The sequence below is a fragment of the Tursiops truncatus genome, chromosome 5 (assembly GCF_011762595.2).
Source record: "Tursiops truncatus isolate mTurTru1 chromosome 5, mTurTru1.mat.Y, whole genome shotgun sequence".
In the NCBI taxonomy this organism is placed as follows: Eukaryota; Metazoa; Chordata; class Mammalia; order Artiodactyla; family Delphinidae; genus Tursiops; species Tursiops truncatus.
The window spans coordinates 31893822-31920883 of NC_047038.1; the positions used below are offsets into that span (position 1 = coordinate 31893822).

Consider the following 27062-nt stretch of genomic DNA (forward strand, 5'->3'; position numbering starts at 1 on the left):
TGCTGCACATGCTACCAAATGGTGATTTTTCTAATTCCATCATTCCATCTACGTTTATTAGTTGACTTTCTACTGTAAGTTAGAGTTTCCACTTTTCCATTCATTTTTATCATTTATTTTATTCTTTCTGGATTTACAGGTTCCTATTTTACTCGGTGATTTACAATCCATTAATATTATTATTTACTTGATATTTAGCTTGTCCTAGGTTGGCCTTTGGGACCGCGTCAGACTGGTTGCTGTATCCTTTTGACAAGTCCTCGTTATTCTCTGAGCACTTCCTTTCCTTATGACACAAAAGACGTTCCAGCTCATGTACTTTCCGTGCCCTAGCCCTAGAATTGGCCATTTTGCTAAGGAACCCTGCTTTAAGTGGGGAATAGTATTTAGAAGGTAAGATTTGGGCTTTAGTTTTGCTCATTGCCACTGGGTAGTCATTGCTCGTAGGACCTTTCAGCAGACAGAACCAAGAAATGTGCATAAGCACGTACACTCACACACATTTATATCTGTTCCTGTATATATATCTGTCTATGTAGCTGAAAACCATGAGGTCACGCTGCCATTTTCAACCCTAATCCAATACCACGCGGTCTTTTCTAGCCTTTCTTCTTTTTGGTATTTTTGCCTCCTCTCCTACAGTGAGAATCCTGGCTGCCATTCTACTCAATCTATTTACTTATTTGCTCTTACTTGCTCTGTTTACGCTCCCAGGCAAATGAACTGTCTTCTCAGCCCTGGCCGTGTTTGCCCCTACCACGCAGGCATCTCCTCGGCCCTGGTGCTACAGGCTTGTGCTGGGCCAGAGTCCTCCTGCTCTCTTTCCTCCCCGTGGTGCGAGCCTGGAGCCACTCGCCCCCAACCTCTCCATCAGTGCAGTAACTCACATTAGCCCAGTAGTAGGATTTATTAATGCTTAGTAAGTGTCTCTGTTGTGCTTCAAGGCTGTTTACAAAGAATGGGCAGTACAAAGGGAAGGGAAGAGAGGGGAGAGCGCTAAACTTGCTGATGAGACTTAGGCCGGAATCAGAATGCAGGTTCAGTTCAGGCAGTAATCGCCCCCAAATGGAACAGCCTTAGTGCTCATATGCAGGAGACAGTCTTCGTCTGTTCTTTTTTGGAAGGACTGGAGTATAATAGAGTCAGGAAGTAAAATTCCTTCTTGGTCTTGGGGAAGGGGAGTTCTGGAGTTCTACTTAATGGCTAAAAGGGATGTTTTGAAATCTTTTGAAATCCATATACTATATCCAAAATTTGAAGTGATTTCAGAAGGATAGAAAAACTTTCCAGTCTGTACCCCTCCTCCCATTTCCTTAAAGCAGCATAATTTTAAATACTCACATATTTGTATCAAGACTTCTTTTTTGTACCTTATGTCATATAAGGAGGAGAAGTGGAAACTCTAACTTATAGTAGAAATTCAACTAATAAATGTGGATGGAATGATGGAATTAGAAAAAAATCATCATTTGACAGTATTTGCAGCATGCTAAAACTAGCAGATAAAAGCTAGCAGCTATTTCTTTGGTGAAAACCAGCCTTGTTTCTCAAGAAAAGGTAACTTGAGAACTTCAAAGCATAGTGAAAATGCTCTAAATCTTGGAATATCACAGGATGTGTCCCCAAAACTCTCCTGGTCAGGTAGGGCGCCATAGTTTTCTTTCTGTGCCTTTTGTCACGGTGATAGAAGAGGGTCAGAACTGAGACTAGATTGGGGATGCTGTATTATTCGGCTTAAAATTATGCAGGAAGAGGAAGTTGTTCTTCTCTGAGTCAAGATTGGGTCAACACGGCGTGATGATGTATCAGATATTGTGAGGGCATCAAATACAGAGCTCCTCTAACTGCGTTGTTAACTCTGTTCTGTGAAATTACTCTATGACTCCAAGGAACCATGCCTTCTAAGAAAGGTCTTCTGAGAGCAAGAGCCCCATGTGGGAGCGGAGCCAGGGTTGTAACCAGATGTTACATAGTTAACCAGTTTAATTAATCCAGCAGTTTTCAACATTTGAGTCATAGCAATGGTCCTTGTAAGGGATATTGTTGTTGCTAAACTATAATCCAAACTCGAGACCTGGCATCACAAAACAACATTGGGTTCCAGTCAAGCAGAGTAATCAGTAGAAATGAGCTTATTTGGGTAGTAAGTAAATTTTTTAAACTCTACATATCTCTGTCTTTCTGTCTTCCTTCAATAAAGGAGTATCTTAGATCCAACGGCAGGATTGACTTGATGGGTAATTAAGGCTTAGACCAAGAATTTATATCCACTGCAAGCAGTTGAACCGAGATGTTAGGGCCAGAAAGTCTGAATCATTCTCAGGTTGCCCATGAATTCAGAAAGTAATTGTTATAAATCCATCACTACTATGTGACACATGCTCAGGCTTGTAAGATTTGTAAAGTAATAATTACTGTATCGTGTTGCCTTGGAGTAAATGGTCAGTGCGGTACATGTTTTTCACCGGTTTCTGATTCTGAGGCATGCGTGTTTGCTTAATCCTAAGTACCGAGCTTCAAGAAGCATTGCTTATCCTTTGGAAGGTAATCTGTTAGAAAAGGACTATTATTAACTCTGAATATTCTCTTTCAGATGCTGTCTTTGCATTTCAGTTACGCAACCCGGTGCACAATGGCCATGCTCTATTAATGCAGGATACCCATAAGCAACTTCTAGAGAGGGGCTACCGGCGCCCTGTCCTTCTCCTTCACCCTCTTGGTGGCTGGACAAAGGACGATGATGTTCCTCTGATGTGGCGTATGAAGCAGCATGCTGCAGTGCTGGAGGAAGGAATCCTGAATCCTGAAACCACAGTGGTGGCCATCTTCCCATCTCCCATGATGTATGCCGGACCAACTGAGGTATTCACGGCAGCAGTGCTGAACCACTGTTACTGACACAGCAAGTGTCAACAACAGACCTGACTTTTGATTTTTCTCTCATCTGTAGGTCTACTCTAAACACAAGGCATGCTCGCATGGGCGAGCTTGGGAAGGTGTGACACAGGCTCTTGTCTGACCATGTTATGCAGATCTGATAACACTCATCTTATCCCTTTAGCAAAGTCCAGAGTAACTCTTCCCAGGGGACAGATTTGGTCTGACTTTTGCTTCTCGTATTTCAGTGGGAAGGAAAGCATGGTATCTTTTCAAAAAACATTCAGAAGACATTTTTCATCTGTTCTTTATTGAAGGACTAATAGGGTTAGGAAGTAAAATTGCTTCTTGTTATGGGGTGGAAGAGAGTTTTCGAGTTCTACTTAGTGGTCAAAAGGGAGGTTTTGAGATCGTTTTATAACCATATGTAAGGAAGAGGAGTTAATTAGGTTTTTGCTTCAAAGTAGAGTTGGCTTTCCAAAAATATTTGTTTGAATAAATGAATAAATCAATAAATGACCTAAAAAACACTGTGTGGGAAATTCCTAGCCAGCTTCTTGTTGAGTGTTTAAGATAGAGAATGGAATGCATGTTATTATTGCATTCTTTTTCATCCCTGCCTTGAAGGGAGATGAATTTACTTAGATTTATCTGAGAGGCAAACCCTTTTAGAAAGAATTAAATAATTTAGTTGTATATACTCTGAGATATCTTCCTTCAAAAAAAAAAAGTTTAAAAGGAAATACAAGTGTGTTTGGCTATTCTTTGGGATCAAGCCTAAAATTTTGTGTTTTTTTTAACATCTTTATTGAAGTATAATTGCTTTACATTGTTGTGTTAGTTTCTGCTGTACAACAAAGTGAATCAGCTATACTTACACATATATCCCCATATCCCCTTCCTGTTGCATCTCCCTCCCACCCTCCCTATCCCACCCTTCTAGGTGGTCACAAAGCACGGAGCTGATCTCCCTGTGCTATGCAAGCCTAAAAATTTTTATTTGACCTTAGTTGTGGGGCTGTGCAACTCTTTAAGAAATACTGACAGAAAACTACAATAACAACAAGCTAAAAGATTACAATGTATTTGACTCTTCTCTTGGATCCAGCCTAAATAATGCATTAGAACTTCCATATGAGGTAAAACTCCTCATATTCTTCCCTGGTTGTTGGTATAAAATGTTCATGAGAATTGGGCACCAAAAGCCCTTTTAGTTTCCCAGAGACCACCATGGTCTTTAGTTCTTACATCTCAATGAACTAAATTATTTTGGAAATAAAGTAACAATTTTGTTCCAATAGTTTCTCCACTTTTTTGGTGCTGTCTTCATCATCATTATTTTAAGGGAATCATTTGGACTGAAGTTTTCCAGAATTATAGGGTGGGTGCTTTTCACTGTGGGAATGATGTAGGTGAATTTAGGGTCAGGAATGAGTTTATCAATAATCTCATTAAGAGCCAGTGAAGAAAATGAAGGAATTTATCTTCCCTATTGAGGACATATTTTGTCCTATTTGTGTTTTTTATTCCCTATGTAAAAGGGGAAGATGTGACATTTTATTACCTAAATAAACTAAAAGCTGCTTTTGAGAAGGAGGCAATGAGGGGATAGATAAATAATAAAAGCAGCCAGATGGGACTTCCCTGGTGGCTCAGTGGTTAAGAATCCGCCTGCCAATGCAGGGGACACGGGTTCGAGCCCTGGTCTGGGAAGATCCCACATGCCGCGGAGCAACTAAGCCCATGTGCCACAACTACTGAGTCTGCTCTCTAGAGCCTGCGAGCCACAACTACGAGCCCCTGTGCCGCAAACTACTGAAGCCCGCACGCCTAGAGCCCGTGTTCCGCAACAAGAGAAGCCACCACAATGAGAAGCCCGTGCCCACAACGAAGACTAGCCCCCGCTTGCCGCAACTGGAGAAAGTCTGAGCGCAGCAACAAAGACCCAACGCAGCCAAAAATTAATTAATTAAAAAACAAAACAAAACAGCTATTGTAAGAGAGAAAGGCCTTTCTTGAGATAACACCACAAAGGGTCAAGCATGCTGTTTTGTCTACACTAGAAACATTTTTAAGCATTTTGATTTCAGAGCCAGGTGTGTTTCTCAAGATTCAAAGGTGAAGGTACCTGAAGGTGCCTTTGGAGTGCTTGCATTTCGGCTAACCTCAGAGTCTCCCTCCTTGCAAGGCAAAGCTGACAGCGAGGTGAGCAGGCTGCAGCAGGCCTTTCCCCGGCCTCGGATTTGACTCCTGTTGCTACCCACAAGAGTGTGGTCTGGTCAAGGCAACACAGGCTGTTGTCGAAGCCTGGGCCTGTTCTTGGCCTGGTTTGTCACCAGCTGGTCTGTAATAGCAGGTTAGACTTTGCTGAGCTATGTTTAAGTGCACAGAAAAGGGTTATTTAAGGGATGCACAAGGAGGTGAGACTAAATATTCTTTAAGGTTCTGTCCCATTCTCATCATTTTCTTATTTGCCTTATTTTCTTTTAACTTTGTATTGAAGTATAATATACGTAGGAAGAAGTGCATATTTCATAGGTTTACAATTAAATGAATTTTTCCCATTTGAACAGTCACAGGACCAGCACCCAGATAGGTAAAAAGCCTTTTACCAGCACCCTAGATGGTCTCCTTCCTGCCGTCTCCTGTCATTACCTGCTCTCCCCACGGTAGTCGTCACTGTTCTCGCTTCTCGCATCATAGATCTCATCTGCTTGTTGGATACTTCGGGAGGCAGACTCTAAGAGTGAGAGATTAGCGTTCAGGAAATGTATCAGGGATGGCTCTTGGGATCAACGCTTGTGGAAGAGAAGAGATAGGAAGGGAGCAAGATTGGGCAGGGGGAGAAGTTGAGCTGCAGTTCAGTCTCAGTGGAAGCCTCAGTTGACCCCATGTGGAATTCTGGAAAGGCCCTTCAGAGATGTTCTGAGTTGCACAAGAAGGGCATGATGCCTTTGGGCACTGCTGCTCTTTTCCACGGAGGCAGTTTCTAAGGAGGGCTGACAGCTGCTGGGTGTTGTGTTGGCAACTCCTAAAGCTGGGGGAATAATCCTTCCTTCCTGGGGGGACCAGGGCGTTGCGTCACAGCATCTAGTCCAGCCTGTCCTAGTGCTTTTCATAACCGAAATTATACAGTGTATATACTCTTTGGCGTCCGGCTTCTTTCGCTTTACATTATGTTGGTGAAACTCACCCTTAGTGTTGTGTGTAGTTAGTTGTAATTGGTCACTCAGTACTGTGGAGTGCCCCATCGTGTGACTGCACCCAGTACTGTTGATGGGCGTTTGTGCAGTTTTCAGTTGTTTGCTATTAAGAATAGTGCTGGTACGAAGATTTTAATGCATGACTTTTTGTGGGCATTTATGTTGGTTATATACCTAGGAATTCTAGACAATTTAGGGGTATGCCTTTGTTCACCTTTAGTAGATGTTGCCAGTCAATTTTCCAATGTGGTTGTACCATTTTATATTCTCGTCAGCAGTGTATTTCTTCATCTAAACTTGATGACTGTTTTCATTTTAGCCATTTGGGCCCTCTAGCCCTATTTAACCAAACGTTCTGTAATACTTTTACTATTTCTTAACGAACCTCGAAATTTTTTTCATTGAAACAGTTTCACTGAAGAGGAAATGGAGAAGTAAATTATATACCATGATTGAGAATATGAGAATAGCCTATTTTTATTGCGCTCTTACTGTATTTGCCAGGCAATGTTCCAAGTGCTTTACATGTATTAGCTAACTTCATCCTTAGGACGACACCAAGAGAATAGGTACTATTATTATTATTCTCACTTCAGAGATGAGGAAACGGAGGTAGAGGGGTTAAATAACCTGTTCAGGATCACACAGTAGTGTCGAGATAGTCTGGCTCCAGAGCCAGGTACTATAACTACCACAGAATATTTTTTATCTTATCGTATAATATTAAAATATGTGGCCGCAGATTTTTGGAAAACAGACTGGAAATAAATTCTTAAAATATCCTGTAGGAGTTCCAGAACGCTGAATTAGGATGGCCTTGGCTGACATTCATTAGAGGTGGAATCTCTAGTACAGGGCCTTTCAAACGTACTTTTTGTTTATCATAGCCTAGAGTTGTGGGTTGTGATCTTTGTTTAGCCTGTATTCATCCCCACAACAGCTCAGTGAGATAGCTTTTATGTCAGTTTTATAGCTGAGGTTACTGAAGCTCAGAGAGACCAAGTACCATAACTTCGGTCTGTCCAAGAAAACCAGAGCTGGATAGTAGTTAAAGCAATAAAAACAGATTTTCATTCAGGAACTACTGAGCAGGGGAAAAGAGACCTCAGCAGAGAACTGGGCTCAGTTGAATACATCATGGTCAAGTGGGGATTTATAGCCAAGGAGCAGAGTGGGAGTCAGTGGATGGAAAATTACTAAGAGGAAACATCAGAAACAGTGGGCATGGGATAATTCTAGTTAAACAGACCTAGCAGGATCCTTGCGGAAGGCAGGACAGCCTCATCAGATATCACTTGGGGGGTGGGGAGGATGAAGAATTTGATCAGATATCGAGGATGGAGGGTTTCAAGACTGACTTAGATTTTTGCTGCAACTGGGTGGTACAGGCCCTACAAGGATGGACACTGAAGGTCGAGGCATAGAGGGCTTGGAGGAACCTGACCAGAGTTAGGTCAGGGAGAGTCTTGGTCAGATCTTACAGCCAGGAAGACACAAAGCTGGAACTGAAACTCAAGCCTTTCTGACTCCAAGGCCTGTGTGTTCTTTGCACAAGGCTCCTTGCTGCCTGGAAGCCTCAAAGGGGCCTTAGCAGTCGGTGGGAGGGCAAAGAAGTTAAGGATCCCCTGAGCCTACACAGAGCTCCCAGGTTTCCTAGAAGGGTATAAAGGTGTGTTAGAGTAGTTTCTGTCCGTAGATCTCTGTTTGGAGTGTCAGTTACATGCTAAGAGGTGTAGCTCTTCTCAGGAAGCACCGCATCTGGTGCTTGAGCAAAGGCCATTTTTAACTTCTGAACTTTTATAGAACAAACTTTAGAAATTCTGATAAACGGCTTCCTTTTTTTTTTTTTTTTTTTTTTTTTTTTGCGGTACGCGGGCTTCTCACTGTTGTGACCTCTCCCGTTGCGGAGCACAGGCTCCGGACGCGCAGGCTCAGCGGCCATGGCTCACGGGCCCAGCCGCTCCGCGGCATGTGGGATCTTCCCGGACCGGGGCACGAACCCGTGTCCCCTGCATTGGCAGGCGGACTCCCAACCACTGTGCCACCAGGGAAGCCCACGGCTTCATATTTTTAAACCATTAAATATATTAATGTTTATGAACTGGCAGGATTTAAACTGTTAGATTGAGTGGATTTTGAAAACTATCCATTTCTTTTTCTCAAGTGCCTCACTTGTGTGTTTGACTTATTTGGCTTATTCACAGCCTCAAGTGAAGAATTTTTTTATAGTTCAAAAAAAAAAAAACCAAAACACAACACTCATTTTGTAGCTGACCCAGTGACATCAGGAAAAAGTCTGCCAGTAATGCTCATTTGCCAACTAATAATAATAAAATAAAAAACAGTGACTCTTCCTTTAATCGTTTTCTGTAGGTCGTTTAGAGGCATTGGTACTAGATTTGCTTCCGCAGCACAAATGCTTCTCAGAACAAGGAGCAGCTGTTGGTCTGTTTGGTTATCAACAGGATGTCCCTGATTTTTCAGACTGTAAAGATTTAATGGCTTGATTCCTAAATTCCGTTTTAGGAATTGGATAGGTGGGGTGCAGGGCAGCATGTGGGAGAGCTACTTTTCTAATGCTAAAAATGTGTCATACGTGTACTTTTTTTTTGAGGCATTAATCCACTATGTAGAAAATTGTCCCATCTCACTAAATGCTAAATCCATTTCTGTAAAGGACAAATAATACTTTTTAAGACATGTTACGTGAAAGTGCTGAAAGTAAGATATATCTTGGAAATGTGGATATGTACAAATAATAAGTTCTGTCTTGAGCTTAAGGCATTTGCGTGAAAATTACGAGCTGAATTTTGGAGAAAATGCATTGTTAGAAGCTGGGATTTTTCTTTGCCATGAAAGTTATCCGTGCACTTGGTAAATGACTCCTTAATAGCAACTGATTGTATTTAAGTGAGCAGATGCCCTTAAACAGCTACAGTAGGAACATATTGCCACATGATGCCAGTATATTTAATTAGTTCCTGCTTTACACCAGTATTTGGAGTAGTAAATAGGATGTCTGTTAGGGTATAAACCCTGTTCTTCCCCTTAAACACTTCCAAGAGCTTTAACAACCTAAAGGGACACTCTTAGGGTCTGAGCCTAATTATAGGAGCCATAAACTCCCAAGTTTTAATTGTAACCTTTGACTCTCTTTGAGGTCTTTGATAATTTTGTCTTCTGCTCATTTATTTTATTGATGTATCTGGAATAGCGTAACACAGATTCACAGTCTCTTATCCAAAATACTTGGGGTCATGTATTACTACTTAATTCTCCTGATGGTTCTGAGACATAAAACACATTAATATTTCTGTAGCAAAGTGAATGACTTTCCACAGTAACTGGGATCAGCAAAGGCCATAGATAACTTCATGTCAGTTTTGATCAGGTTCTGCTAAGTTAGTTAAAAAACTGGGCCTTTGGATTTCAGATGGATGTGTTGAGTAGTCTTCTTATGGTAACCACTTGGTAGTATGTACCTATATCAAATCATCATGTTGTATACTTTACACTTACATAAAGTTGTGTGTCAATTATATCTCAACAAAGCTGGAAAAAAATTGAACTTCAGGTTTTCTGGTAAGCAGTTGCAGATCTTTGTCACCAAAACATTTAGAGTCTGTTGATTTATTTAAAAAAATAATTTGGGGATACCTATAGTCTGTTTTATATACTTTTAGCTTATATGTGTCTTAAGAACTGAAATTACTAACTTAATTCAGAAACATTAGACTTTACAGGTGTTTTAGGTTGCTTTTCCTGGGGGAGAGGGAAACCCTGTTTTTCTCCTGACTTTTCTGTAGATTTCCAACTCAGAATCTCTTTCTGCCTGTTTCTTACTCAGGCAGCATCAAGTTCAGATACTGTGTTTTAGTTTGGCTTTTCACTTTTTTTCTGCAATTGTAATCTATGCTGTTTCTTCCTTAAATGTAGTACTAACTTGTGTTTCCTGTCCTGCTCTGATGTCCTGTGTTGTAGGGCGTGATGCAGTGTAAGTAGCTCAATAAGAGTAGGTATGGACTTTGGGGTCGGAAAGACCCAGTTCAAATATTCCATCTCTTAGTCGTTCGTTTTGCAGCTTTGAATGTGTTATTGAAAGTTTTCTTATTTGTGAAACAGAAATATTATCTTACTGATTTGCTCTAAACATTAAATGAGGTATTTATAAAACACTTTGTTTTCATATTAGGAAGAACTCAGTAACTGGTACCTATTTTTTTCTTCTCTCACCCCTGTAAGGGATATCATGAAATGCTTTCCAATGACACAGCATCATGGTTGCCTTCCTTTGCTTCCTTAATAATCAGTGAGGGGGTGGAGAGACAGAAGATTATCAAGGACTTTTGGCTTTTTTTTTTTTTTTTTTTTGCGGTACGCGGGCCTCTCACTGTTGTGGCCTCTCCCGTTGCAGAGCACAGGCTCCGGACATGCAGGCTCAGCGGCCATGGCTCACGGGCCTAGCCACTCCGCGGCATGTGGGATCTTCCCGGACCGGGGCATGAACCCGCGTCCCCTGCATCGGCTCAACCACTGTGCCACCAGGGCAGCCCTGGCTTTTTTTTTTTTTTTAATTTATTTTGTTTATTTTTGGCTGCGTTGGGTCTTCGTTGCTTCTCACGGGCTTTCTCTAGTTACGGCGAGCGAGGGCTACTCTTCATTGCAGTGCACAGGCTTCTCATTGTGGTGGCTTCTCTTGTTGCAGAGCACAGGCTCTAGGCACGCGGGCTTCAGTAGTTGTGGCACGCAGGCTCAGTAGTTGTGGCTCGATGGCTCTAGAGCGCAGGCTCAGTAGTTGTGGCGCACAGGCTTAGTTGCTCCAGGGCATGTGGGATCTTCCCGGACCAGGGCTCGAACACGTGTCCCCTGCATTGGCAGGTGGACTCTCAACCACTGCACCACCAGGGAAGCCCTTTGGCTTTTAACAAAAGCAAATTTTGTGGTCGCTGTGCTTGGGAGGCAGGAAGAGGGAGGAGGATACTGGATTTGCTCTCTATCCCATGACCCTCTCTCTTCACACCTGCTGGGGGCCTGGGCTCAGCCAGGGCAAGGTAATTTACAAGAATAAAATCAGTTTGGTTGCTGATGGTTCTGAGCAAATACTTCTCTTACATTTGAATTGTGTTATTTTGAATCCTGAGACAGCTGAGGTTTATCCTTGAAGGTAAAGGAAATCTTTGGGAAAGTCTGTATTTTGTGAGGAATCAGGCCTCAGATTCCTGGCGTGCAGACTGAAGGGTTTGGATTCCACAATCTAAATTCCCTTTCAACTCTTAAAATTCTCTGATGGGAGTAATTATAAGGTGTGTCTAATTCTCTCCTACAAGCTGGAGAATGGAATGTCTTAAGTAGATTTCATAATTTTTGCAAATCAGAAATGTGACTCTTATGACGACTGAATACTGTTCAGTGCCTGTACAGAGGGATGGAAATTCTAGAAGCATTTAGAATACTTAGTTGTACAAAGATTGAAAGTCATAAGTACCCAGAATCTACATGATGGGAAGGATGAACCTTGTCTTTCATTTGCCTCTCTTGATTTTCCCAGTCAACTTGAAGAGTTTAAAATGGTTCCTACCATTGAGAAATCAAGAGGCAGACCATTAAGATTTGGGAATTTCAAGAAAATAGGTTAATACTAAAGTGATGTGATAATGTACAACCAAGTATTTTAATGTGAAATTCATGAGATGAAGATATAGATCTTTTTACCCAACAAAAATAGATAATTGATTTGACCTTCTAAAGAATTTTCGTACATTAAAACAAGTACATTTTTGATGATTTAGAAAAAACAAATTTGCACATTTACAAAAAAAAAAAAGTCCCTGTGCCTGAAGTTCTTTCATAAACCAGTTGAGTATATGAGTTTGGGTTTACGGAATGTTGACTTTAATAAAATTCATTACACTTGAAGAAAATTTTGATGTGAAATGTATAAAGAAATAGGTTATTTAAGTGGGGACTTAAATAACTGTTCTATTTATTATCTTCAGTATTTTTAATTAAACAAAATTGAAAATATTACATACTTAACCAGGCTTCTAGGACAGTGGAATTTCTCCATTGTGGGGTACGAAGAAGATGGTGTAGTACTAGTGGTGTTGTATGTAAGTGTATAGTCCAGTTTTATAATTTTATAATGTAATATTTTAAATTTGGAAAGTAATTTGTTTTTCTCTCAGAAACTACTGAAAATAAAATTTACCAAAATCCTTGCTAGGTTTGCAAGTAGAGAGGTAAATGATAGGTACTATTTTCTAATGGAGTCAGGGAGCAAATGAGACTTTTATGTTTATAAAAAGGGGCGTGAATTAAAAATGGGGGAGAGACACACTCCAAGGTAATATGCCATAGTGGGATGATTCAGGAACAGTTCTAATTCTAAAGAATTTACATTATAAATATTATGTGTATGGAGATGGGTAATTTAGGTTTCTATATATCAATGATTTTTGGTTTGTTAGTCACACAATATCTTTTTTTTTAAGAATATTTATTTTTAATTAATTAATTTTATTTATTTATTTTTGGCTGCGTTGGGTCTTCGTTGCTGTGCGCGGGCTTTTCTCTAGTTGCAGCGAGTGGGGGCTGCTCTCCATTGCCGTGCGCAGGCTTCTCATTGCGGTGGCTTCTCTTGTTGTGGAGCACGGGCTCTAGGCACGCGGGCTTCAGTAGTTGTGGCACATAGGCTCAGTAGTTGTGGCTTGCGGGCTCTAGAGTGCAGGCTCAGTAGTTGTGGCGCACGGGCTTAGTTGCTCCGCGACATGTGGGATCTTCCCGGACCAGGGCTTGAACCCGTGTGCCCTGCACTGGCAGGCGGATTCTTAACCACTGTGCCACCAGGGAAGTCCTGCACAATATCTTAATCTATGATGGCTGGCGGGGAGAAGCCATTATAGGATTTGCATAGATCAATCTCATTTCTTTAAGAGTTGATTATAATTTTAATCATGAACTACTCCCCTGTTAGCACTACTGGGTAGCAGAACTTAATTCTTACTTCTGTTACATTGTGGAAGTTAAGTAAAGAGTCAAGTAAACATTAGCTGCAAAAATGTATTTGGGGAGGAAATTCTGAAACAAATATTGATTTATTTCTATGACTTATTCTGAGTAGTCATTATTCTGGCATCCATTTTATTTTATTTTACTATAGTTGATTTACAATATTGTGTTAATTTCAGGTGTTCAGCTTCAGATTCTTTTCCATTATAGGTTATTACAAGATATTGAATATAGTTCCCTGTGCTATGCCGTAAATCCTTGTTGTTTATTTTATACGTAGTCATGTGTATCTGTTAATTCCATACAGTACTCCTAATTTATCCCTCACCCTCCCTTTTCCTCTTTGGTAACCATAAGTTTATTTTCTGTGTCTGTGAGTCTGTTTCTGTTTTGTAAATAAGTTTATTTGTATCATTTTTTTAGGTTCCAGATATAAGTGATATAAAATATTTGTCTTTCTCTGACTTCACTTAGTATGATAATCTCTAAGTCCATCCATGTTGCTACAAATGGCAGTATTTCGTTTTTTTGTCACTGAGTAATATTCCATTGTATAAATATACCTGTTGAGCTGAGAAGGCAGAGATTGGCTTTTAGGGCTGCTGGAGCAGCTGAGACTTGCAGTATAGAGCTAAGGCAGCAGAAGACTGTGAGGGTGTTCCCCATGGTTCCTTGGACTGCATTCGTGCAGGGCAAGACTCTGAGGCCTGGTAGAGAGTGGCTGCAGTAAGTTTGAGAGTGCATTGAAGACACCAGAGGTTATTCATTGTTGGAAGATGACATTCCAGCTCAGCTAGAGTGGAGAAACCTTGCTAACGCCCTTGGCATTCAACTAAGACATCAGAAACACATGCTTTAGGAACAAAGACCACACCCTAGAGAAACAGTGTATCAATTTGGGTACAGTCAGGAGGTGGGAAATCACACAGAATTGGACAGGGGAAGTTTAAAGAATTGTTAAGCTTTAATAGAGAAGTAACTATAAAAATTCAGAGTGAACTCTAAAGGGTGTCCTGGGGCTGAGGGAGATTACCAAAGGAAAAATAGATACACTTGGAAAAGGGATCCTCTCCCCAAATCCGGGCTTCAGATCTCATTGGAAAAGGTATGGTTTCATCCCACTGGATGGTGAAGTTCATTGGATTGCCTGGACTGCACTGGTTCACAGATGCCACATAGCAGGGAACAACCCTCTGGTTCACAAGTTAGCTGGGGCTAATAGACTGGGCTTAGTGGGGGTCAGGGCATTGGGAGCTGGCTTGCTGCCAGATTGGTGCACAGTGTGATACCCATGTTGGAATTAATGCAAGAAACAACCCTCTGAGGCACAGGTGAGCACAGGGTGGTGAGTGAGTGAGCAGAGGGAGTCTGGGAGCTGCTGGTAGTAGGCTTGGAGCGCACTGGTGTTTGCATTAGGAGGGCTGCAGCAAGGTGGTCACTGGACTCAGGCTAGGGCTCTGAGGTTGTTGAAGGATTGTGCACTTTGAGTTTGCTGCTGGACCAGACTGCCGCCAACTATCCCCATACTCAGGTACCACTACACACCCTTCCTTCTACAATGTCCCTCTACTGATAAAACTTAACATTTTGCTCACTGTGAAGGGGAAATGCTTAGTTTTCAATCCGTTATCTCAGAGCAAATACTGAGGGTGAATTTGGATTTGAAAGGCAGTGGGTTGATAATTGGCCCCAAAAGCTAGACTGGACCTGCCCAACAAGGTTTAAAACTGAGCCTCAAAAAGATAAGGAGAGGTGCCAGTAAATTACCTGCCTGCTAGAATCAGGCGCTTAACATTCTAAAGGAAAAAAGCACCATTCAGACTCCTTAAAACAAGTCATTCGGGCTTCCCTGGTGGCGCAGTGGTTGAGAGTCCTCCTGCCGATGCAGGGGACACGGGTTCATGCCCCGGTCCAGGAAGGTCCCACATGCCGTGGAGCGGCTGGGCCCGTGAGCCATGGCCGCTGAGTCTGCGCGTCCGGAGCCTGTGCTCCGCAACAGGAGAGGCCACAACAGTGGGAGACCCGCGTACTGCAAAAAAAAAAAAAAAAAAAAAAGAAAATTCAAAGGAAAGCACAATTAAGCACATAGTAGTCAATCTGCTGAAAGTTTATGATAAAGAGAGGAACCTTAAAAGTAGAGGGATGGGGAAGGTGAGAGGAAGAGGGAACAATAGGGAAATAATAGGAATGATGGCTGACTTCTCAAGAGCATTATGAACTAGAAGCAACGGAGTAACATTTTTAAGCGAGAAAAGAAGTAAAAACAAGTCTGTAATCTAGAATTCTGTATTCAAGCAAAAATAAAGGTGAAGTAAAGACATTTCAGATAAATGAAAGTTGAGAATTTTATTAGGGAGGAAAAGTTTTTCAGAACCCTCCAGCAGACTTCCCAAGAGATTCTATTATTTGCTTAGATGCTCGTGCTGTAGGGCTCTATGTCAGGGAAGGCTGAAAAAGCAAGGACCCGACATTTTCATCATTTAGGGTGCTGTTTCTGTCATCAAGGAATAGGGAGATCAGGGCAAAGAGAAATCAGTTGTTGTGGAGGCAACTAGCAGTCTTTGCCACCTTTGAATTAAATTACTTTTATAATCAGAAAAAGAATGACAAAGCTATTTGTTATTTGCTACACAGGTGCAAGTAAAGCCAAAAATAAGTCATTTGTTGTTCAGTTGGCCATTTACAGATTCTTAGAGGGGCTTATAGGAAACTTATAGGTATCATCTTGTGTTCCTTCTTCACTGTGCATTCAGTTTCCCGATAATGATGCTAGCCACTGGGCATGAAAAGATAAATAATACATCTTGACCTCAGTCTGCTGGGTAGATAGATAGCTCTTACTGATTTTTAGCAGCCGTTTTCTGGGTAGTATGTCACCTTTAGAGAGTGAATGAATTTTCTTTAGAAACACTGGTTAGGAAGCAATTAATTCAACTGTGATTGTCAGAAAATACTTTACAGAATAATACTAACAGCAGCAATATTTGTGACTGTCCTCTATTGAGGGCCGGGTGGTGTCCTGAATATTTTCAAAACTCCCAGCAATCTTTTGCATTAAGTATTATCATTCTCATTTTTCTAAACTGGGAAACTGAGGCTTATATAAGGAAGTTGCCTAAGGGCATTCCATCACCAAGGGGCAAAGCTAGGATTCAAATCTAGGACAACCTGACTGTAAATAAAGCCTGTATTCTTAACCAGATACTGTGGGCTGACTTGCATTCTCTGGATGAAAACATATTACCTGTTCAGTAGGTTGTAACTTGACTCACACTAGGCATTCTTGAAAGAGTTACGTGTGATTTGCCTGTTCATGGCTGTTAAAATTTAAAAAGTATTCTCATAAGGGAACCATTCACTAAAATGTATATTGAAATCATTCAGGTCACCTGCAGGAGAATGCTGACTCCATGTTTGTTGTGTTTACATTTAATTTACTCATATACCTTCTAAAAGAAGTCAGAGAAGCAGTTTAAATTTCTGGCAATTTTACAAGACAGAATTAGCACTGGCCCCTGTCACCAATATGCTTTTGAAAAATATTCCTAGTTTAATGGCCATTTGGCCCTTGAATGATTTAAACATCCAGACATAAATACTTAATGAGAAAAGTAAGTTCACCTAAATTCAGAAAACTTAGACTGCCCTTTTAATTTAACTCTGTAAGCAGTAGCTATTTTTCCTGAGGCAGAAAAGATTTTCCATTTAAGTGGAGTTGCAGAGTTAGTTAATTGATGATTTGGTTCTGACTGATCCCTCGATAAAAATTCTGAGTGTGAACTAGCAAAGGTCTTCTGTGGGTCTGTTGTGAAGGGGCAGAGGGGAATGAGCTGAAATTGCATGAAGAGCTGAATCTGGGATGGGTGGGCGTATGTGGGGAACAGAGCATCATGCTTTGCCATCTTGTTCATACAGAACTGTTGCAGCTCAATGCAAGCAGAAGTAATACTGTAGTAGGAAAATAGGTAGTTTATTATAGGGCCTTAGGGTCCTTTCTATTTAGTTGGCTTATGGGGAAAGCAAACTAGGATAGCGCTCTGGAGGCTCTTTAATGGTCTGTGTTTGGAAGTGGCACACGTCACTTGGGCTCTCGTTCCTTCCGCCAGAACTCAGCCATATGGCCACGCTGCAAGGGAGACTGAGAATTGTATTAAACTGTGTGTTCAGGAAGAAGAAGGATGGTACAAGGTACATAGAAACACAGGTATACAGAAAACTAAGCAAGTGGAAGAAAATCAAGACAATTATTAACTCTAGGAAAAGCAAACCGTTGTACAAGGAGAGGAATAAAATAAAGATGATAACAGCTAACATTTGTTGTGTACTTACTTGATACCAGGTACTATTCAAAGTCCTCACATGTTTCCTGTGTTAATTTTCTTAAAAATTGAATGCGATAACTATTATTGTAATTCCCATTTTACAGATGAATGTTTATTTCACCAAAGTATTGGTATCACTGTATTCCTTGGATAAATTGGATAGGGAATGAGATAGTGGAGTAAGAGCCAAATATCTTCTTCTTCTCTTTTTTTAAAAAATGTATTTATTTATTTATTTATGGCTGTGTTGGGTCTTCATTGCTGCCTGCAGGCTTCCTCTAGTTGCGGCAAGCAGGGGCTACTCTTCATTGCGGTGTGTGTGCTTCTCATTGCAGTGGCTTCTCTTGTTGCAGAGAACGGGCTCTAGGTATGCCGGCCTCAGTAGTTGTGGCTTGTGGGCTCTAGAGCACAGGCCTCAGTAGTTGTGACGCACGGGCATAGTTGCTCCATGGCATGTGGGATCTTTCCGGACCAGGGCTCGAACCCACGTCCCCTGCATTGGCAGGCGGATTCTCAACCACTGCGCCATCAGGGAAGTCCCATATCTTCTTTTACAGTAGGAAATATAAGTCATGTGGGAATAATGGCTATGTTACAGTTGATCCTTGAACAACACAAATTTGAACTGTGCGGGTCCACTGATACGCAGGTTTTTTTCAGTAAAGACCTGCGGTACTACATAGTTTTGGGTTGATTGAATCCGTGAATGCAGAACCTTGGGTGCAGAGGGCTGACTGTGAGACATGAGCATCCACAGATATTGAGGATGACAGTATATAATATCTAAAATTAAACAGTCGAGATGCAGCAGTGTACACATGCTGCTTAGAAATATAGAGGTAAGGACTTCCCTGGTGGTCCAGTGGTTAAGACTCCGCACTCTCAATGCATGGGGCCTGGGTTCAATCCCTGGTCAGGGAACTAGAGCCTGCGTGCCCCGACTGAAGATCCCACGTGCCGCAGCTAAGACCCGGTGCACCCAAATAAATAAATAAATATTTAAAAGAAAAAGAAATACAGAGGTAAATATCTGTAGAAGCAACTAAAAAAGTTGAAACTCCTCAGGGTGACCAATTCAAGCGTAGGGTGTGGGATTGCCCCTGTGCTCTTGCACTTTCTGAACGATGTTAATAAAAATAAAGTACTTGGTATAAGAGAAACTATCAAGAGAGATAAGATGAAAGTGATGTGTAGTGGTCATCATTTATACCTCTTTTCACACAGAACCGAGATGGTTTTGTAAATCACTAAATAACGGAGCCATACACTGAAAGGGAGCTAAGACCAAGTTTGTAGACCTGGGTTTGTCCTACACTCTGTTGGCCGAGTCACTTAACCTTTGAGGGTTTACTTCCTCGGAGTTTTAATGAGAACGACGGTCTCTTAGTTACTTTAACTTCTAAAGTTCTATAGTTCTAGGTGTTAGACTAACTAATTTTTGTTTTTAAACAGTATTAATGTGAAAGTATAGGCTACAGAGGTAGCTTTGGATGCAGCGTGGCTATTAGTCACAACCAACACCTTGTTTTATTCTTACCTAGTATCTTAGGTAGTAATCATTTAGGTGACAGGATTTTCTCAGTACCGGTTTATGTAAATATTCATATAACTTAAATAACTTTCATCCAATTTTTTTTAACCTATTAAAGTATAACATAGAGAAAAATACATACATCACAGTGTACACACAGCTCAGTGAACTCTTACAGTGAGCAGACTCTGATTACCAGCACCCGGATTGGATCCTGGGTCAAGAAACAACATTACCAGGGACTCCTAGAACTAACATCAAAGTGGTTTAGGTACAAGCTTTTATTTCCAAGGTTCGTCAAAGTATTCAAACTTTCAGTTATAAGATGAGCAAGTTCTGAGGATCTGTTGTACAGCATGGTGTTTGCGGTTAATAATACTGTATTGCATACTTGAGATTTGCTAAGAGTAGATCTTAAGTGCTCTCACCGTAGGCACAAAAAGGTAACTGTGCCGTAGTGAATGTGTTCATTAACTTGATTGTGCTATTTCACGATGTATATGTATATCAAATCATTGCGTTGTAGTCTTTAAATATAAACAGGTTTATTTGTCAATTATACTCAATAAAGCTGTGGAGAAAAAAAGAACATTATCGTTACCCCAGAAGCCCCTTTCAGTTGCCTGTCTCAGAGGATCAACCACTAGCCTGATTTCTAACCAACATATTAGATTTTGAACTATATATAAATGACATCTAGTAGTTGTATGAAATCCTACACATAGACACAGATGTACATTCACATATCTCTTACCAGTAAAACAAATATATAGATACGTATACATAAACATCCATACCACATATACTTTTAGATTTTTGGAAGGCGAGGGGTTGCCAGTTTTGTTTCTCGCTTCCCAAAGTGAACATTTTAATCTGTTGAGATTTCCTACTGATACTGACTGTATAAGAAGTATATGCATTTATTATCCACTTATTACTCCTAAGTGCTGGTCATAAAATCATGGTTATCTAATAGGAAAATTTTTGTTCTAGGTCCAGTGGCATTGCAGAGCACGGATGGTTGCAGGAGCCAACTTTTACATCGTTGGACGAGACCCTGCTGGCATGCCTCACCCAGAAACAGGGGAGGGTCTCTATGAGCCAACTCATGGCGCCAAAGTGCTGACCATGGCCCCTGGCCTAATCACCTTGGAAATAGTTCCCTTTCGAGTCGCGGCTTATAACAAGAAGAAGAAGCGGATGGACTACTATGACGCTGAGCAGTAAGCTTTACAGTCTCTGCACGAATCTGTGAAACACTTTGTGCTCTAAGCTGCTCCGAGGGCTTTAACGCATTGTCTCATCTTTACAATAACTTATCAGTGACAAGCTTTGTTGTACCCATTTCAGAGAAAGGCAAACCAGGGAAACGAATTTCTCAATATTTCAGAAGTTAGAAGTAGAAATAAAAATTGAATCTGGTTTCATGGTTCATGATCTCAGGAATTTTGTTGTGAAGTGTTTAAGGGCAGTAATGACATTTCTGTCTGCCATGTTACTGAGCATATAGAAGTGCTTAGGACTTAGTACCAAGGCCTAGTGATGATTTTGCTGGTAAGCCCAGGGGATCTATGTAATGAGAGTGAGTTTAACTAATGTTTGTATAATCGTTGGGTGAACAGGCACTGTCATAATTGCTTTACAGGTATTAATACCTGTAATTAATACCCCATAATAATCCTGTGCAGTAGGTGCAATTATTATCCCCGTTTTGTAGGTTGGTAGTAAGCTGAGGGCTACAAAGTTCAAATAACTTGCATAAGGTCACAGAGCCAGTAAATGGCAGCTCAGCACTTGAACTCAAGCAGTATGGCTCCAGAGCCTGTGCTCTTGACCACTGAGAGTACAACTTCTTTCTTCAAAGATCTTAGAAGGAGCAAAAAAATAACAACCTTTTAATACGAATTATTGGTCGTATTGAGCATGCATCTATCTTCCTTTGACTGACACACTTTTATTGCTCTCTATAGATAATATCGGTACGGACATACCTCAGAGATACTGTGGGTTCGGTTTCAGACCACTGTAATTAAAGCAAGTATCTCAAACAAGCAAGTCAGACAAATATATTGATTTCCTAGTACATATACAAGTTGTGTTTACACTATACTGTAGTATATTAAGTACGCAATAGCCGTATTTCTAAAAAAACAATTTACATACCTCAATTAAAAATAATTTATTGCTAAAAAATAAACTTTATTATCTGAGCCTTCAGTGAGTTGTAATGTTTTTGCTGGTGGAGAGTCTTGCTTAGGTGTTGAGGGCTGCTGACTGATCGGATGGTGGCTGCTGAAGTGGGGGGGGCTGTGGTGATTTCTTAAAGCAGAACAGCAGTGAACTTTCTTCCTTCCACAAACGGTCTCTCGATAGCGCACAACGCTGCTTAATAGCATTTGACCACAAGAGAGCTTCTTTCAAAATTGGAGTCAGTCCTCACAGACCCTGCCGCTGCTTTTTATCAACTAAAGTTTATGTAATATTCTAAATTCTTTGTCGTCATTTAAAAATCTGTACAGCATCTTACTGGGAGTAGATTCCACCTCAGGAGGCCACTTTCTTTGCTCCTCCATTAGAAGCAACTCTTCATCTGTTTAAGTTTTATTGTGAGATTGCAGCAATTCAGTCACATCTTGAGGCTCCACTTCTGATTCTAGTTCTCTTGCTATTTCCACCATATCTACAGTTTTTTCCTCCACTGAAGCCTTGAACCCCTCCAGTCATCCATGTGTGTTGGAATCAGCTTCTTCCAAACTCCTGTGAATGTTGGTATTTTGACCTCTTCCCAGGAGTCACAAATGTTCTTAATGGCATCTAGACTGACGAATCCTTTTTAGAAGGTTTTCAGTTGACTTTGCCCATGTCCATCAGAGGAATCACTATCTATGGCAGCTATAGCCTTATGAAATGTATTTCTTAGATAAGAAGACTTGAAAGTGGAAATTAGTCCTTTATCCACAGGCTACAGAATGGATGTTGTGGTAGCAGGCATGAAAATAGCATTACTCTCGTTGTACATCTTAATCAGAGCTCTTCGGTGACCAGGTGCATTGTCAGTGAGTGGTCACATTTTGAAAAGAATCTTTTTTTCTGAGCAGTATGTCTCAACAGTGGGCTTAAAATATTCAGTAAACCATGTTGTAAACACATGTGCTGTCATCCAGGCTTTGTTGTTCCATTTATAGAGCACAGGCAGAGTAGATTTAGCATCATTCTTGAAGACAGTAGGATTTTTGGAATGGTAAATGAACATTGGCTTCAACTTAAAGTCACCAGCTGCATTAGAGAGGCCAAAGGACAAGAGAGCCTGTCCTTTGAAGCTTTGAAGCCAGGCATTGACTTCTCTTTAGCTGTGAAAGTCCTAGGTGGCATCATCTTCCAAGAGGAGGCTGTTCATCTACCTGGAAAATCCGTTGTTTAGTGTAGCCACCTTCATTAATGATCTGAACTGGTTCTTCTGGATAACTTACTGCAGCTTCTACCCCAGCACTTGCTGCTTCACCTTGCACTTGTATGCTATGGAGGTGGCTTTCCCTTAAATCTCATGAACCAACCTCTGCTGGCTTCAGACTTTTCTTCTTAAACTTCCTCACGTCTCTCAGCCTTCATAGAATTGAAGAGAGTTAGGGCCTTGCTCTGGGTTAGGCTTTGGCTTAAAGGAATGTCGTAGCTGGTTTGATCATCTGTGCAGACAAGTAAAACTTTCTCCATATCAGCAATAAGGCTTGTTTTGCTTTCCTGTCATTCATGCGTTCACTGGAGCAGCACTTTTAATTTCCTTCAAGAACTTCTCCTTTGCACTCACAGCTTGGCTGTTGGGCACAAGAAGCCTAGCTTTCAGCCTGTCTTGCTTTTCAACATGCCTTCCTCACTAATAAGCTTAATCATTTCTAGCTTTTGATTTAAAGTGAGACACGTGCAATTCTTCCTTTGACTTGAAAACTTAGAGGCCATTGTAGGGTTATTCACTGACCTAGTTTCAATATTGTTGTGTCTCAGGGAATAGAATAGGGAGGCCCAAGGAGAGGGCGAGAGACTGGGGAACCGCCAGTTGGTGGAGCAGTCAGAACACACACATTTATCGATCAAGTTCACCATCTTATACAGGCATGGTTCACGGCGCTCCAAAACCATTGCAGTAGTAACATCCAAGATTATAGATCACCAAATATAATAATAATGAAAAAGTTCGAAATATTGTGAGAATTACCAAACTGTGACACAGAGACACGAAGTGAGCAAATGCTGTTGGAAAAATGACGCTAACAGACTTGCTTGATGCAGGGTTGCCACAAACCTTCAATATGTGAAAAGCGCTACAAAGTGAAGTGCAATAAATGAGATAGGCCTGCAGGTAGTACACTCTGTAAATTTAGAGCGGCAGTGTGAGGCTCTAGAATCAGAAGGTATGAGTGCTAGCCCTGTGCTTCCTGTGTGACTTGAGATTCCTGTGTCACCTCTGGCCTTGTTTCCTCCTCTCTACAGTGATGGCAGTGGATGAGGTGATTCCCTTCTAGCTCAAAATCTGTAGTCATTTCCGGGAATCGTAGCTCCTAGTTATTTTTACATTAGTAGGTGCTTCATGCTTTGTTGATTGATGCTTATTTAGTACAAATTACATCTGCTTATTTAGTACCCCTGCTTTTTTAGTATAAATTGCAATTCATGTTCAGTAAGTAGTTGTCTCTCAGTATCTGGTGGGGGGGGGGGGATCGGTTCCAGGACCCCCCACAGGTAACAAAATCTGCAGATGCTCAAGTCCCTTGTATAAAATGGTGTATAGTATTTGTATGTGACCTACACACATCCTCCTCTCTACTTTAAATTACCTCTAGAGTACTTATAGTATCTAATACAATATAAATGCTGTGTAAATAGTTGTAAATGCTATGTAAGTAGTTGCCTGCCCATGATAAATTCAAGTTTTATTTTTGGCCTTTTGTGTTTTTGTGGCATCAGTTGTTATTTCTCCTCATTCATTTCTTATTTTGTTTATTTGGGTCCTCTCTCTTTTCTTCTTGGTGAGCCCGGCTAGAGGTTTGTTGATTTTGTTTACCCTTTCAAAAAACCCGCTCTTGGTTTTACAGGTTTATATTTTGGAACTTTCTGGAATTCTCCCCTTACCTCCAGATGTTTTCAATCAGAGGTTGTTTGAATCCTTGGATGTGGAAACCATGGATATAGAGGGTTGGCTCTATTTTTAATTTATGTTTTATCAGTTCACCTCTACTGGCAGGTGCTAATTAAAAACTGACTGAGTCTAATAACTTCTAATCTGAGAGCGCTCATCCTTTTTCCCTTGATACTGTGCAGTTGACTGCGATTCAGGAATAACGCTGATCCTAACCCTGTGTCCTCATTTGTTGTAGCCTTTTTTGTAATGGTGCAGACAAGAAGAAAAAAGAAACTTTTTAAAAATCAACACATTCTCTTGTTTCTGAAAGGGACATAAAATTTGGTGTCATTTCATTAAATGATAAGTTATCTGGATAAAGAAATACTACTGTTAACAATGGAGTTTGAGGGATTTGTTGGCTTCTCGTTTAAGGATAATAATTCTGGAGAAAATGCGTAATTGTAGATGATAGCAGTCTTCTCTGAGTGATGGACTGTAGCAATATACAGGAAAACCTTATGAGTCAATGAACAGAAAAGGCTTATTGGATAGCTGGTTTGGGGAAATATGAAAGAACTCCTGACTGTTCCCAATAGCCTTGGTGTGGCCACTCGAGACTATTATTTTCTGAAGATCCAAGTTGTGGCCCAGGTTACAGTATACTTCAGAACCACACCATGAGAAGAATTTGCAATAAACCAGAATATTTTTACCCTTGTACAAAATCAGGGTTTGCCAATACCTAGAAATAGCTCTAAATCGTGGCGTGTTTTGTTTTGCCCTAAAAATAAATGTGTTTATGTATGTCTATATATATATACTTATATACATACATACACACATTCTACAATTTCACTGTCTAAAAAAAAGTGCAGCTATAAAAGTGATGTGCTGAGAGCTGTAAATGGACCAAAGAGATGCCTTACAAGCTTAAAGAAAATTTCTTTAAAGAAAAAGCAATTAGAGTAAACCTTGAACTATATTACTGCAAAAGGTGATTGAAAGTACAAATTAAATGTTAAGGAAAATAAAAAAGTTTCAAATATAGGTCTGTCCTTCTGTGGTTCAAAATATGTAGGGCCACCATCAGAGATTTTAATTTCCTTAGACTGGAGAGAGGATTACCCGTTGACAGTTCTTTTGAAAGCCCCCCCCTGCCCCCGCCGCCCCACAGAGGGTAGCCTTGCCTTCCTACAAATCTGTAGACTGTATAGTGTCAGAGATGGAATCCTGGGCAGGGCAACCCTTCACTTCTCACCCAGCATGCAATTTATTTGTATACTTTGTGTACAAGATGTTTGAGCATAACCTTGTTCTGAAAGTAATGATTAATCACTTATAGAGTGAGGGGTGAGAAATAGAATTGTTCTGCTAGTGGCCAAATGCTTAAAACTTAGGTGAGTTTCCATTTTGATGAGTTAAGGAAGCAAAACTAAATAGAGTTGAGCTTTTCTTTTACACTTCTTGTGCCGCTGTGTTTCCTTCCTGTGGTTTCTTTGCGTGATTAGCTGATTTAATCACACACAGGATCCTAGAACCCATCTGTATGTAGCTGAATGATGTGCTGGGAAACCCTTGATAACTTTCATGTTTTGTTAAATCTGTGTAATATTTCTTTAAGTCTCTCTTTTAATCATTCAAAAGCTAAATAATTACATCAGTTCTCATAAGATTTTCCAGTGATGAATTCTATATTAGTTGCATAACTGGCTCATTTTCTTGGAATTTTTTTTGAGTTACCAAATCTTTATAAATTGTAACTTGGGAAGCTTTAAAACTGCCTTAGTTTTCTAATTTTTTTATATTTATGTTCAAATATAATTAAGTTGATGGGGTGTGTTGGAAAGTGATTAAAATTTTGTGGAAAGGCGATAGTCTTTGATGTAGTGAGAAAACACAGTTATTAATTATGCACATGTGAGGTTGTCTTATGTTTGATTAATGGATGTTATTCAATGCCAGATTTTATGTAATTAATGATTTTGTAGCTTTTGATTTGATTAAATAGCAGTGTAAGGCAAGGCTTAGGGAGAAAGAAACAAACTTCATCAAGATTACAGGCAAGATATTATTGATAAGAATTATGATAAAAATCATCTGTTTATACTTAGGAAGTTAAGTAGGTTCATACTAGCTGTAATAATGACTCAAGGAAATATAGTTTTAGGAGTACAAGATTAAAGCCCATTCTTTCAGATATTACAAACTTTTAGAGATAATTCAGCTATTTCTATTTTTTTCTCCTTTATGCAGTAAATCTTCTTTGTATTTGGATAGATAAATGCAAAATTTAGGTTGAGATTATTGAAGTAGCAACTCACCAAAAAGAGAGTGCACATGAGTGAGAGTGCCTGGTGGAAATGGGTCAGTGAAGGGACAGGTGGACATAAATGTTTGCTGTCTGGTTATTTCCATGTTATCAGTAGAGTACTTCTTTCATACTTTTTAATGCTAGAGTATACCTTAAATCATGTACTATTAGTGTCTTTTTTTTTTTTTTTTTGTGGCGTGTGGGCCTCTCACTGTTGTGGCCTCTCCCGTTGCGGAGCACAGGCTCCGGACACGCAGGCTCAGCGGCCATGGCTTACGGGCCCAGCCGCTCCGTGGCATGTGGGATCTTCCCAGACCGGGGCACGAACCCGTGTCCCCTGCATCGGCAGGCGGACTCTCAACCACTGCGCCACCAGGGAAGCCCCATTAGTGTCATTTTTTAAAAGCATTCTACTTAGAGGCGTCCTTCAAGGCTTTTCTCATGTATTCTTAACTTCTTTTATTTACTTTCTACAGGAAAGCTCATCTGTTCTAGTGGTTTCTGTGTGGTGACTCTTAAAGCTATTCCTCAGTGTTTCCAAGTTGCTAATTATGTTAGTTTTCTATTGCTGTGTAACAAAGTGACACAAATTTAGTGGCTTAAAACATGACTCATTTCTTACCTCACAGTTCCTTAGGTCAGAAGTCTGGGTGGGCCAAGCTGGACTCTGGCCAGGCTGGGCTCTTATCTGAAG

General features: G+C 40.6%; 1 protein-coding gene across 5 annotated transcripts in view; it reads left to right on the forward strand.

Moving 5' to 3' along the window:
* PAPSS1 (3'-phosphoadenosine 5'-phosphosulfate synthase 1) overlaps nt 1-27062 on the forward strand; it is a 108811-nt gene that overhangs the window by 72879 nt on the left and 8870 nt on the right. For all 5 annotated transcript variants that reach the window (XM_019927776.3, XM_019927777.3, XM_019927774.3 and 2 more), the window contains 2 exons: nt 2594-2862; nt 19935-20164. In XM_019927776.3, the coding sequence (XP_019783335.2) occupies nt 2594-2862; nt 19935-20164 (499 nt within the window). The remainder of the gene's footprint in view (nt 1-2593; nt 2863-19934; nt 20165-27062) is intronic.